We start from the raw sequence: 12,789 nt of genomic DNA, 5'->3' as shown, positions 1-12,789 counted from the left end.
CTGTGGTTCCAGAAGAGACATTTAGTGGATTACCCGTCGATATGTCCGCGGGACCTGGGTCTTGGAGTAGGAGTCGCTGAAAACTCTGAACCAAGTAAAAACCGTTTTCGTTCATGTCTTTTACTAACTTTTCACTTTCATTTTTTCCGCTACATCTTTGCTTTGATTTCAAATCCAAAAAAAAATAATTAAGTTTTTGAATATCACGTGATTCATCACCCTCTCACATGCGACTTGATCTAACATGAAGGAGCACTCCATCGTTATGGATGGAGCTTTACCAGAAATTATCTTAGAGAGATTGTAGTGTGAGTAGTGAGGAGTGATAAGTGAGGGGAGTTAAGAGGGGAGACCACAATAGAGGGAGTCATACTATAGAGTTTGAGGACTGTATATGGGAGAGATTATATGAGATAATGGTGATGCATGAGAGGGGAGATCATAGCGGAGGGAGTCATATAGTAGAGTATGAGGACTATTTGTGGTAGAGATTATATGATATAATGATGATGTACAGGTGAATAGATCCACTTTGGAATGATCTATCTAGTCCGTAACAAATAGCTAGCTCAGTAAAGGCACGTCAAATCCGTTTATGGCTGAGACTTTGCCAAAACCCCCTAAGAGGGTGAATAGACCCACTATAAAGGTCTATCTAGTCCGTAGTAAACGGCTCGCGATAAGGACATCACAAATTTGTCTATGGCTAGGACTTTGTCAAAAAAGCCTATGAAGGTGAATAGTCCGCAGTAAACAGCTTGTGATAAAGACACATCAAATCCGTTAATAGTTTATCATTAGCTAATAGTGACTTCGTGAGACTTGGAGGTGACATTGGGCAATCCTAGGCTCATGACACGAGAAGAGTTTGATAGATACGACTTGGAGGCTCATGGACACAGGATATAGTTTTCTGTTAGGAGGCGGTTGAAGCAGTGGCGGATCTAGGAATTCAATCATGGAGGGGCGGTCGCGTTCTGAGCGTGGCGAATTTTTTTTGAACAGTTAATAACTTCTATGTAATTAAAAAATATTTTTTAAATAACTTGCATACAAGATAAAAAGGTACAATATTATGAAAAGGAACTCGTACAATAATATTAAAATATTAAAGCAGTCTACTAATGAATACGTGACAATTGCATTCTTCGAGATTCCATGTTCTGAAAACGTTGTAAAATTGGCTCATTGTCGATAGTATTAAAAATATCTTTCTCGATATAGACTACCAAACTATCATTCATCCATTCATCTCCAATCCTGTTTCACAAATCTGTTTTGACAATATTCATTGCCGAAAACACTCTTTCAACGGTTGCAGTAGCAACTGGAAGAAGTAAGGCTAGCTCAATCATCTGATAAACCAAAGGAAATACACGGTTCTTCATTGTTTCAATCATTTTCTTTGCAAGAGCTCCCAAATATGAAATGCCTTCAAATCGTTCATCTGATCTGACGTCATCAATATATGTTTCAAGCTCTTGTTCAACCAACATACGCTCATTCCAAGAAAAATCATCCTCATAAAAATGAGCTAGATGCACTAACTTCTGTACATCAAATCTAGAGAACGAGTTCCTAGGATCAAGGCATGACATATAAATCAACAAATTTGTAGTTGTTTCAGAGAAACGACTATCCATCTCCTGTAGAATAATATCGATAACCTACAATTTAAAAATCAAACAACAAAAGTAAAAATTAATAAATATGTTACTATTTAAAAGAATTTAATTGACGGTAAATAAAAAAAGAATTAAGAAGTTACCTCACAAAAGATTTCAACATGGAAGTAGTGATAAAAATTAACATTTTTCCATCTCTCTTCAAACGACTACGGCTGTTGATGTTATCTATCATATTAATTATTTCAATGGAATGAGTGTTACAAAACTTCTTCACATCCTCAAGTAAAAGATCCCATCCAAAATCTCTCAACTTTTGCAATTTGCATTTCACATTATTGATCAAACACATCGCATTCACAATATTTTGATCTTTCTCTTGTAGAACAGTTGACAAATGATTTGTGATTGCCAATATACGTTTCATCAATAGTAGAATAAACACAAATTCATACCTCTCCATTCTTTCAACCAAAGTTCTACTTAAACCCTTAGAAGAACGATCACCATCATCAATCAAATTTTGAAGAACCTTTATAACAGATGGCCACATTTGTTCAATACGACATAAAGTTGAATGATGAGACCCACATCGTGTATCTCCAGGTCTAGCTAGACTAGTTTCTTGGTTTACTCCTCTACCAGAACTAATCTCTCCTCTTTCAAGAAGTTTAACTTTTCTGTCATGTTCAAGTTGTCGAAGTTTGTCGGCCCTTCTGCAAGATGATGCAGATGTGTTTACAATCGAACCAACAATCCACATGAAATCACAAACATATTGATTTTCTTGAGCAACAGCTACAACCACTAGCTGGAGTTGATGAGCAAAACAATGAACATACAATGCATACGGATTTTCTTTCATTATCAGTGACTTTAAGCCATTAAATTCTCCAGACATATTTGAAGCACCATCATATCCTTGACCCCTCAATCTCGCCACTAACAAATCATACTTAGCAAATAAAGAGTCGATTGCCTCCTTCAAACAAGCAGTTGTAGTTGTTGCAACATGAACTACAGCCATAAATCATTCAATTACCTCTCCATGTTTGTTCACATATCTAATAACAACTGTCATTTGCTCTTTCACTGAATAGTCACGAGCCTCATCAAGTAGTAAAGTGAACCACCTATCCCCAAGATCAGCTAGAATAGCATTTGTGGTCTCAACTGCACAAGCATTCACTAATTGCTTTTGAATTTTTGGGCCAATCATTTGATTATTTCCAGGTGCATTCATTCCAACAACTACCGCAACTTCAGGACACTCTGAGCTATACCATTTGAGCAATTCTAAAAAATTGCCTCTATTGGATGATGTCGAAGACTCATCATGTCCCCAAAAAGGCAATCCTTGTAACAACAAAAATCGAATTACTTTTAAAATGGAAGTCAAGCGTTTGCGATAAGCAACTTCAAGCTCATGTTTCCCTGATGAAAATGAATACTCCACACTTTGTCTTTGATTCTTGAAACCCTCAAACTGTATTCTTGCCTCATTGTGGGCACTACCAACTCCACCTACATGCTCATTGAATTTTTCAATTGCTTTTTTCCAATTAATAAAACCAGATCTCATAAACACATCATCTCCTCCAAACCCTATATTACTAGGTCTAAAAAGATAACACCAGAAACAAAAGGCTGCATCCTTTGAAACACTATACTCAACCAATCACGGTCTTTAAACCAAACCTCTCTGAAACATCTATTGTCTTTACCCATTTTTTTTCTTGGAAAATTATGGCCTCGAGGTTGACAAGGGCCCATAGTAACATATTCTTTTTTAATATGATCTCTAGCACCAACATCATACTCTTCAATCAATTTTCGTAAACCAAGATCAGCAACAATTTCTACTTCACTACTCATATTTTCAATATTTTCAAATAAAATTTGCGGAGGAGGTGGTGGTGGTTGTGGTGCAAGAGTAGACTCTTCATTCGGAACACTAGACGATTCAATTGAACTCCTAGGCCTCTTTTCAAAATACTTCAACATTTTCTACAAATTATAATGTATGGGAAAAAATTATCAACATAAAGTAATGTGAACAATTTAACAATAACATAATTCAATTATTTAACATCATTCATCGACACAATTCTTTAAAAAAAATAAAATTAATTTAGCATAAATTATCAATATTCATAAATTACAATTAACTAACAGCTAATAAAAAAACTAATTACATATTCAGAGTTTATAAAAAACTAAATTACAAATTATCCAATCATTAAATATACAAAATCTAAATTTTTAATTATCCAACAATCAAATATAAAAAACAACTAAACATTTAAACAATTAAAATTTTAAATTATTACTTGTATCATACATTGTAATCAAAAAATAATCAAACAATTATTAAAGAAATAAAATAAAATAAAATAAAATCTAATTACTTGAAGGATGAAGGTTGAAGGTTGAAGGTTGAAGGCTGAAGGCCGAACCTTTGCCGCTTTGATCAGCAATCGGAAGAGAGGGAAAAATAGCCTTTGGGCGCAGGACTTTACGGATTTGCTTCTTTGGTCGGCGCTTGGAGAGACAGGAGAAACAAAGGGCAAGATGCCAAGATCACAAGGTAAAGCCGTAAAGGTTTTGTGAGCGACATCACTGTGGAAACAAAAAAAAATCGAGCAGAGATAAATAAACTATAAAAAATAAATCTTTATATAATTATATATGGAATGAAAACGTGTTCACACATATAAAAAACCTAAACCTTTGAAAACGTGTTCACATGTGAACACGCGGCTGTATCAAAAGGACACGTGGTTCACAATTAACAAAATGCATTGTTCTTCGTCTCTTCGTTGAGCCTGCGACTGCAATTTCTTCTTCGTCACTGTGAAGATTTTTTTACCGCCGCGCCCCGAATTTTTTTTCTGTTCCGCCGACAAGAGTAGACTCTTCATTCGGAACACTAGACGATTCAATTGAACTCCTAGGCCTCTTTTCAAAATACTTCAACATTTTCTACAAATTATAATGTATGGGAAAAAATTATCAACATAAAGTAATGTGAACAATTTAACAATAACATAATTCAATTATTTAACATCATTCATCGACACAATTCTTTTAAAAAAATAAAATTAATTTAGCATAAATTATCAATATTCATAAATTACAATTAACTAACAGCTAATAAAAAAACTAATTACATATTCAGAGTTTATAAAAAACTAAATTACAAATTATCCAATCATTAAATATACAAAATCTAAATTTTTAATTATCCAACAATCAAATATAAAAAACAACTAAACATTTAAACAATTAAAATTTTAAATTATTACTTGTATCATACATTGTAATCAAAAAACAATCAAACAATTATTAAAGAAATAAAATAAATAAAATAAAATAAAATCTACTTACTTGAAGGATGAAGGTTGAAGGCCGAAGGCTGAACCTTTGCCGCTTTGATCGGCAATCGGAAGAGAGGGAAAAATAGCCTTTGGGCAAAGCTTTGGTCGGCGCTTGGAGAGACAGAAGAAACAAAGGGCAAGATGCCAAGATCACAAGGTAAAGCCGTAAAGGTTTTGTGAGCGACATCACTGTGGAAACAAAAAAAAATCGAGCAGAGATAAATAAACTATAAAAAATAAATCTTTATATAATTATATATGGAATGAAAACGTGTTCACACATATAAAAAACCTAAACCTTTGAAAACGTGTTCACATGTGAACACGCGGCTGTATCAAAAGGACACGTGGTTCACAATTAACAAAATGCATTGTTCTTCGTCTCTTCGTTGAGCCTGCGACTGCAATTTCTTCTTCGTCACTGTGAAGATTTTTTTACCGCTGCGCCCCGAATTTTTTTTTCTGTTCCGCCGACAAGGGGGGTGACCCTCCCCGCCCCAGCATACATCCGCCCCTGGGTTGAAGGATACGTGCTGGGTTTCAATAGTGATAATGATACATGCATAGTAAGGACAGAGATAGGACACATGATGATGGGCGGTGCTGATTGATATCTTATCTCCGATATCTTGTATGGGGGATGAGTTGGTAACTAGCACATGTTAGAGAGAGATGGTACCCGAGTGAGTACATGTGTGCTATCATGGTTTTCGTTCCAGATTTGATAGTATGTCAGACATGACATAAGGGGCTCTATGGTTACTTTTGTATAGCTGTGCAGATTTTGATGATATATATTTATATTTTTATTAAAAAAAAATCATACAAAATTTTTTAGATTGATGTAATTTGGGTCATAATTGTACATTCCCTCCTATACTTTATACTTGTCTTAATGTCACAACTTCTAATGTGGAACCAATAACTCATAAATCGTGTTTCCATTCATATTTTTTTAACAAATTAAATAATCATCTCAATCTCTCCCATTTTTTAAAAATTTCATGAATAGTGAAAGTCCTGGGGATGGATCGTAAGTTGCGTCTAGAATGAGCATAATCATCTTTTGTTATGATAAAAATGAAAGACCCTGAAATGAGGAGCATGGTTTAGAACATGCAAAGATAATAATGATCACTTCAAAGTTCCTAGAGCCGGATTTAATTAAGATTTTGACAACCATAATCGTTCTTTAAAATTTATTCATTTTAGGAAATAAAACTCTAAGAAATCACCTCATGTGACCTATTAAGGCCGAGAGAACTAAGGAGACATATAAATACTTGTTCTTGAACTGCGCCAAATCGATAACGCTGCTTGCGGACTGCTCCGAATATCTGGCAACAAACGCCACCGAATTGGCTCCGGGGAGCAAGTTGGCGATGAACGACTCCTCGACGAACTTGAGACCCTTGATTGTATCGGTGAAAATATGGTAGGCGGCCTCGGCCCGTAGCTTAGTGTTGGCGTCGGTGGCGTTCTCGAGCAGCTTCTTTGCGTACGATTGGATCTTGATAGCTTTCTCGTTGGAGATGTCGAGCGCGATAAGTACCACATCACGGATGTCCTTGACGATCTTGCTGCGGGGGTCAGCGCCGATTATGGCGAGGCAGGGAATGGTCGCGTAGTAGATGTTATTGCATACATCTTCCAATACGGACAAAGAGACGGCCGGCTTGAAGGAGTGGAGTTGTAGAAGGAAGAACGCAAGAAACAGGTATGCCTTCATCGCCCCTTTAATTTATTATTCTGAGATAATAAATTAAGAGGCTATGACCTTTTGCCGCATGAAACAATGACTATAAATTAAGAGGCTAAAAAAATGACTATATATGATGAATATGTGACAGTCATGTCACCTAAGAGGATTGAGCATTTACCGGTTTTGGAGACACCTATAGATGATAGTTCTTCCAGTGGTTAGTTGTTTTGTATTTAATTTACAAAAATTTTATTTAAATATTTCATCTGTTAATTGTTAATACTATTGCATTTATAGGTCGACCGATACGTAGGGAGACACGTGGCACACATTCTGATCGGCTGCGACGCCAGATCAGTGATCGGGGTAGATTGCCCGTTACTTTCCATCAGAGCGATAGGCATCCCATTGGCCCTAATGCAGCTTCATTTATGACCGAGTTAGGCCTCTCGGTAAAGAAGTTTGCTCCCTTACAAGCTAAGAGCTGGAAGCACATCTCCGCTGAGAATAAAAGGATGATATATGATCGAATATTAATAAGTATAAGTAATTCAACATATTTATAACCACTCCTTTATTACTAACCATGTGCAAAATAAATTTATTTTTTCAGGCTGCCTTTGATATAAATTTTCAAGAGGGTGCATCGTCGGTCATGAAGGAGACCGACCGATTGATGAGTGCACGATATAGAGACAATAGATCTAAAATGCATAACCATTATAAGAAGTTATCGCACCTTCCTCCTGCTGAGCGCCGACAACATATTCCGATTGAGTTCTGTGAGCTCAAGATGATTGGGACTATATGTGTACTCTATTTGAATCTGAGGCATTTAAGGTAACTCATTCTATAACAAATGTCTTATTTATATAAAAATTTAATTATTTATTCTATAACTATTGTTTTGTTTATACAAAATTTTGTGTTGCAGAAACGATCTGCAATAAATGTCAAAAATCGAGGAAAACTTCCATATAACCATCGCAGAGGTTCTAAATCATTCATTCAGTATAGTTACGACGGTGTAAGTGTTAATTTTATAATTATCTTATATTGTTTGTTCATTAAAATACTAACACATTATTTTTTTTAGATCGATCAGTCACAAAGAAAAGATCGGATTACTGTCTTTAATGAAACTCATTATACCTCGAAGAAAGGGTAGATTGGGGACACAGCAAAAACTGCATATGTATATTATGATCTTATTTAGTGAATTTGTTCTTAACCATGCTTAATTATTTTTTACACTATTTTTAACATATTTACTTTTTCTAGGATGATATGGTGAGACTACGTGATGAGTGTATTCTATCACAAAATCCAGAAGATGGCATCGATATAGTCCAAATTACAGATACAGTTTGTGATCAGGTCTGTGAGAATATTATTTAATAACTGCCGATACAATTTTCATTTTTTCAAAGTATATATGACATGTTGTCTTGTTAAAGTAGTCAACTTATTTTCAACTGATTAAAGTAGTCTTGTTAGACTGATAATCACTTAAACAAGTAAGAATATATATAATCACTGATTAAAGTAGTCTTGTTAGTCATTCATTTGTGTCTTTGGATTTGTTACATGTGTTCACTCATCCTATTTTACATTATTTTCAATAGGTGAAATATTACCATTAATTCCTCTACGTTTCGTATTAACATCTGTGATTGAGTTAAATTATATAGTTATGAAGATCATTAGCATTTTTATATAGTTTCCTTCAAATTTACAGTATTGAAGTTTTGGGTAATATCACTTTTAGTAAACTTTCAGCTCATCAACTATTGATAGTCTGTCCTCGTGTTGTATTTGTATATGTTGGTTCTTATTGAAATATCGTATCTCGTAAATTTCCAATCCATCAACTCCAAACAACTCTAATAATAATCGAGGAGAATGTTTCAGTACATGGACATTTGCACTTGTGTAATTGAATCAGTCACCCTCACAAGGATGCAAATGGCTACAAATGAATCCTTTGCTGGAATCAACTGTGTGACAAAGGACTTCACTGATCACTAGAAGACAGATGCAAACATAAAAGAAAGTTGAATCTCCAGTACACATTTTGGCTCAAGCAGTGGCCACTATCAAGTTTGGCACAAGTGTGACAGCACAATAACATGGGCCAACGTAGAGCACTCAACCACTTGAAACCAAATCCCTGAAATAAATATTGATGCCAAAACAGTATACTACGAATTCGCCTAACATGGAGAGTAGTTCTAACATCTAAGCAGCATGTGCATGAGAAAATGGAGAGTTGTCTTCTAGTAGTACAGGCATTCCACTCATCATTCTCTGAAACTCTCTAAGTTCTATTCTAACCCTTTTGCAGGAACAAGAAAATTTATAGGTGCAAAGGTAGAAAGTATATCTACATTTCATAAATATCTGATTTGGTTGTTATCTACTGTTGAGTTTAACTTTTATCCACATGCTCAATATATCATCATATCATACCATATGTTTTATTATCTTCAAAATTTTGTATTAGGTTCTAGGTACTCGGTCTGGATACATCAGAGGACTTGGAAGTGGGCCGAAGCCAGTTAGGTCTACTTCTTCAGATGCTGCATCCTCAACCAGATCAACTAATGCTGCATTGCGTGAAAGACTTGAATCGACCCAAGATGAGTTAGCGAACATCAAAATTCAACTAGCAAACACCTAAGATGAGTTAGCATCAATTAAATTAAGACAAAATATGTTTGAACAAATACTTAACCGATTGACACCTGGAGCATTAGATTCCTTGATCCAGGATTCATCTTCAGCTCCACCTCCTCCTCCTCCATCTTAGGCTTTGATGTTGTAGACTTTTGTATAGAAACATGATGTTCTGGAATTGTTTTGAACTTGTTTGGATTTTTGGTTGAGAACTTGGTTGGATCGTTGGTTGTGAATATTATTTGAATTTGGATTGTGAATATTATTATTATATTTGTGTTGAAGTATGAGTTAAATGTTAGAGTATTTGTGAATTTGTTGTTATAGTTGCGACGATGGGTATGTATATAAATCTGTACAGAGGATATAAATGAAAATATATTTTTTTAAACTAGTGGTTAGCAACGATTTTACTAAAAATCATCGTTAACATAGAAGTTTAGCGACAATTTTTACATAAAAATCGTCGCTAAGATACGGTTTAGCGACGACTTTTGCTTCAGTTCGTCGCTAAACTATATGTTAGCGACGATTTTTATGTAAAAATCGTCGCTAACGGTTGCTTTGGGTAAAAATCGAAATTGGGGGCGTAGTTTTTAGCAACGAATATATATAAATCGTAGGGAATGTGTTGGAAACAGAAATTATGGGAGAAGAAAAAAGAATTATAAAAGGAAAAATGTGGAAGAGGAGAAATAACTCTACATGGAAGAGGAGTAGAAGAAAATAGAAAACTCAACTTGTTCATTCATGAAAAAGAAGTACATATTTATAGGCTTATTGGATAAGCACTAATATGAGATAATCATGATGTTTTTTTTTTTAAAATTCTATCTCCATGAACTCTTATCAAAATTATCAATTCATCAAGTTCTATCTCTATCCTATCTCAAGTCAAGACTTGCCACCTCACCATTCTATCTCCATAAAATTTTATCAACAACTTTTATCTAAAAATCAAGTTTAATTTCCAACACCCCCTCTTAAACTTAATTTTGTGACTCCAAGCAAATATCGCATTTTGATGAAGTCTTCAAATTTGAGTGGCTTGGTAAAAATATCAGCAACTTGATCTTGAGACTTTATGTATTCCACTTGCACCTCTTTTCTTGTAATACATTCTCTGATATAGTGAAAGCGCGTATCGATGTGCTTGCTTCTATCATGGAAGACTGGATTTTTTTGCTAGTGCTATTGTAGACTTGTTATCAACTCGTATCTTGGTTGCCTCTTCTTGCGGTAAACTTAACTTATTCAATAAATTTCTGAGCCAAACAGCATGACAAACACATGAAGTCGCAGCCACATACTCTGCTTCACAAGTGGAAAGTGTGACAATAGGCTGTTTTTTCGACATCCAAGTGAAAGTTGTATCTCCCATAAAGAACACAAATCTTGTAGTGCTCTTTCTATCATCTATATCTCCACCCCAACACTGTCACTATATCCTTCATGTTTGAAGTGGTTAGATGTTGAATAAAGTAATCCAAAATCTATCGTACCTTTGATATAGCGCAAAATTCTCTTAGCGATCTTAAGGTGGGTAGTAGTTGGATCTTCCATGTAGCGACTAACAAGTCCAACAGCATAAAGAATATCAGGCCTTGTGCACGTCAAGTATCGTAAACTTCCAACCAAACTCTTAAAAAATATTGGATCAACTTTTTCTTCTTCATCATGCTTTGATAGCTTGACTCCACATTCTACTGGAGTATTTATAGACTTACTATTATTCATCCTAAACTTCTTTAATATCTCTCTTGCATAACCTGCTTGTGAGATGAAGCTTCCATCTTCCCTTTGGTTCACTTCAATGCCCAGATAGTATGCCATGAGCCCAATATCAGTCATTTCAAACTCTTTAGTCATCGCTTCTTTAAATTCTCCAAACATACTTGGATTGCTTCCTATGAAGATCAAGTCATCGACATATAGGCATACAATCAAAACATCTTTATCCTTACTCTGAATGTATAATTCATGTTCATAAGGACATTTGATGAAGCCTTTCTCTTGCAGGTGCTTGTCTATTCGACTATTCCATGCCCTTGGTGCTTGCTTTAGCCCGTAGAGAGCCTTCTTCAATTTTAGAACTCTGTCTACTTGTCCTTTAACTTCATAACCTGATGGTTGCTGAATATAGACTTCTTCAAGAACTCCATTTAAAAAAGCAGATTTTACATCCATTTGATGTATTTTCCACTTATTTTGAGTTGCTAAAGCAATGATTAGTCTGACAGTTTCTAATCGAGCAACGGGAGCAAATACCTCATCATAATCAATGCCAGATCTTTGACTGTAGCCTTTTGCCACCAATCTTGCTTTATATCTTTCAACTTCTCCTTTGGCATTCTTCTTTATTTTATACACTCACTTCACACCAATCGCCTTATGTCCTTTAGGAAGTGCCGTTAACTCCCATGTGTCATTCTTCTCTATCGCCTTGATTTCTTCATCCATTGCATCTTTCCACCTTTTACTTTTTATAGCTTCTTGGAAATCTATAGTCTTGCAATCCGCAAAGAGACAAAATAGAGTAAGATTATCTTGATTTTCAGTTACCTCATAAATTTCCCGTAAGCTTCTAAAGCGTGGTACTCTTTCACTTGAAGTTGATGCAGATAAATTCTCTTGAGTACTTGATGTTGGTGTTACTAGTGGAGTAGTAGGCTCCTCTCTTGTTTGCTCTACCCTTGGTTGCTCCACATTTTCTTCTTCAAAGTATGGGAAGAAGTTGTAATCTTTATTTTGAGATTCCCAATTCCATTCTTCTTCTTCATTAAATATGACATCTCGGCTGATGATTGTCTTCCCAGTATCTGGATTGTATAACTTATACCCTTTTGAGTTAGTATCATAGCCAATAAAAATAAATTTCTTACTTTTATCATCCAGTTTGCTTCTTGCTTCATCAGGCACATGAACGTGTGCTATACTCCCAAAAACTCTTAGATCAGAAATTCTAGGTTTCCTTCCGCTCCACACTTCTTGTGGTGTCTTTCCCCACACACTCCTAGTTGGTGATCGGTTGGATAAGTATACTGCACATGCAACCGCTTCTGCCCAAAGTTCCTTTGTTAGCCTCTTGCTTTTGAGAATCCTCCTTGTCATGTCAAGGATTGTTCGATTCTTTCTTTCTGCCACTCCATTTTGTTGAGGAGATCTTGGAACTGTCAAGGGTCGTCGTATTCCGTTGGCTTCACAAAATTCTTGAAACTCCTTTGAGGTAAATTCTCCTCCTCGATCAGAACGCATAACTTTGACCTCGAGACCGCTCTCCTTTTCTATGGTAGCTTTAAATTTCTTGAATATGTCGAAGGCCTCCGACTTTTGCTTCAAGAAGTATACCCAAGTTTTCCGAGAAAAATCATCTATGAAAAGAATGAAATAATTACTCTTACCAAGTGAA

General features: G+C 35.4%; 1 protein-coding gene across 1 annotated transcript; it reads right to left on the bottom strand.

Moving 5' to 3' along the window:
* Positions 1–1,265: 1,265 nt before the first annotated feature.
* On the bottom strand, positions 1,266–6,731 carry LOC121991092 (zinc finger MYM-type protein 1-like). Its single transcript, XM_042545118.1, has 4 exons — positions 6,286–6,731; positions 2,668–3,244; positions 1,903–2,607; positions 1,266–1,667 (listed from the first exon to the last, which is right to left on the bottom strand). The coding sequence occupies exons 1-4, from the start codon at positions 6,729–6,731 to the stop codon at positions 1,266–1,268; spliced, it is 2,130 nt and encodes a 709-aa protein (XP_042401052.1).
* Between the last annotated feature and the right edge of the window lie 6,058 nt (positions 6,732–12,789).

Source organism: Zingiber officinale, chromosome 6B (genome assembly GCF_018446385.1).
Source record: "Zingiber officinale cultivar Zhangliang chromosome 6B, Zo_v1.1, whole genome shotgun sequence".
NCBI classification, from domain to species: Eukaryota; Viridiplantae; Streptophyta; class Magnoliopsida; order Zingiberales; family Zingiberaceae; genus Zingiber; species Zingiber officinale.
Note: the sequence above shows the minus strand (reverse complement) of the source record. Positions and strands in the feature narration are given on the sequence as shown.

Coding starts and splice junctions, on each gene's coding strand:
- LOC121991092 (XM_042545118.1), bottom strand. CDS start 6,731: ATGAAGGCATACCTGTTTCTTGCGTTCTTCCTTCTACAACTCCACTCC. Junction 3,245..6,285: donor TTGGCGCAGTTCAAGAACAA/GTATTTATATGT, acceptor TTATCTTTTTAG/ACCTAGTAATATAGGGTTTG. Junction 1,668..1,902: donor GGGATCTTTTACTTGAGGAT/GTGAAGAAGTTT, acceptor TTTAAATTGTAG/GTTATCGATATTATTCTACA.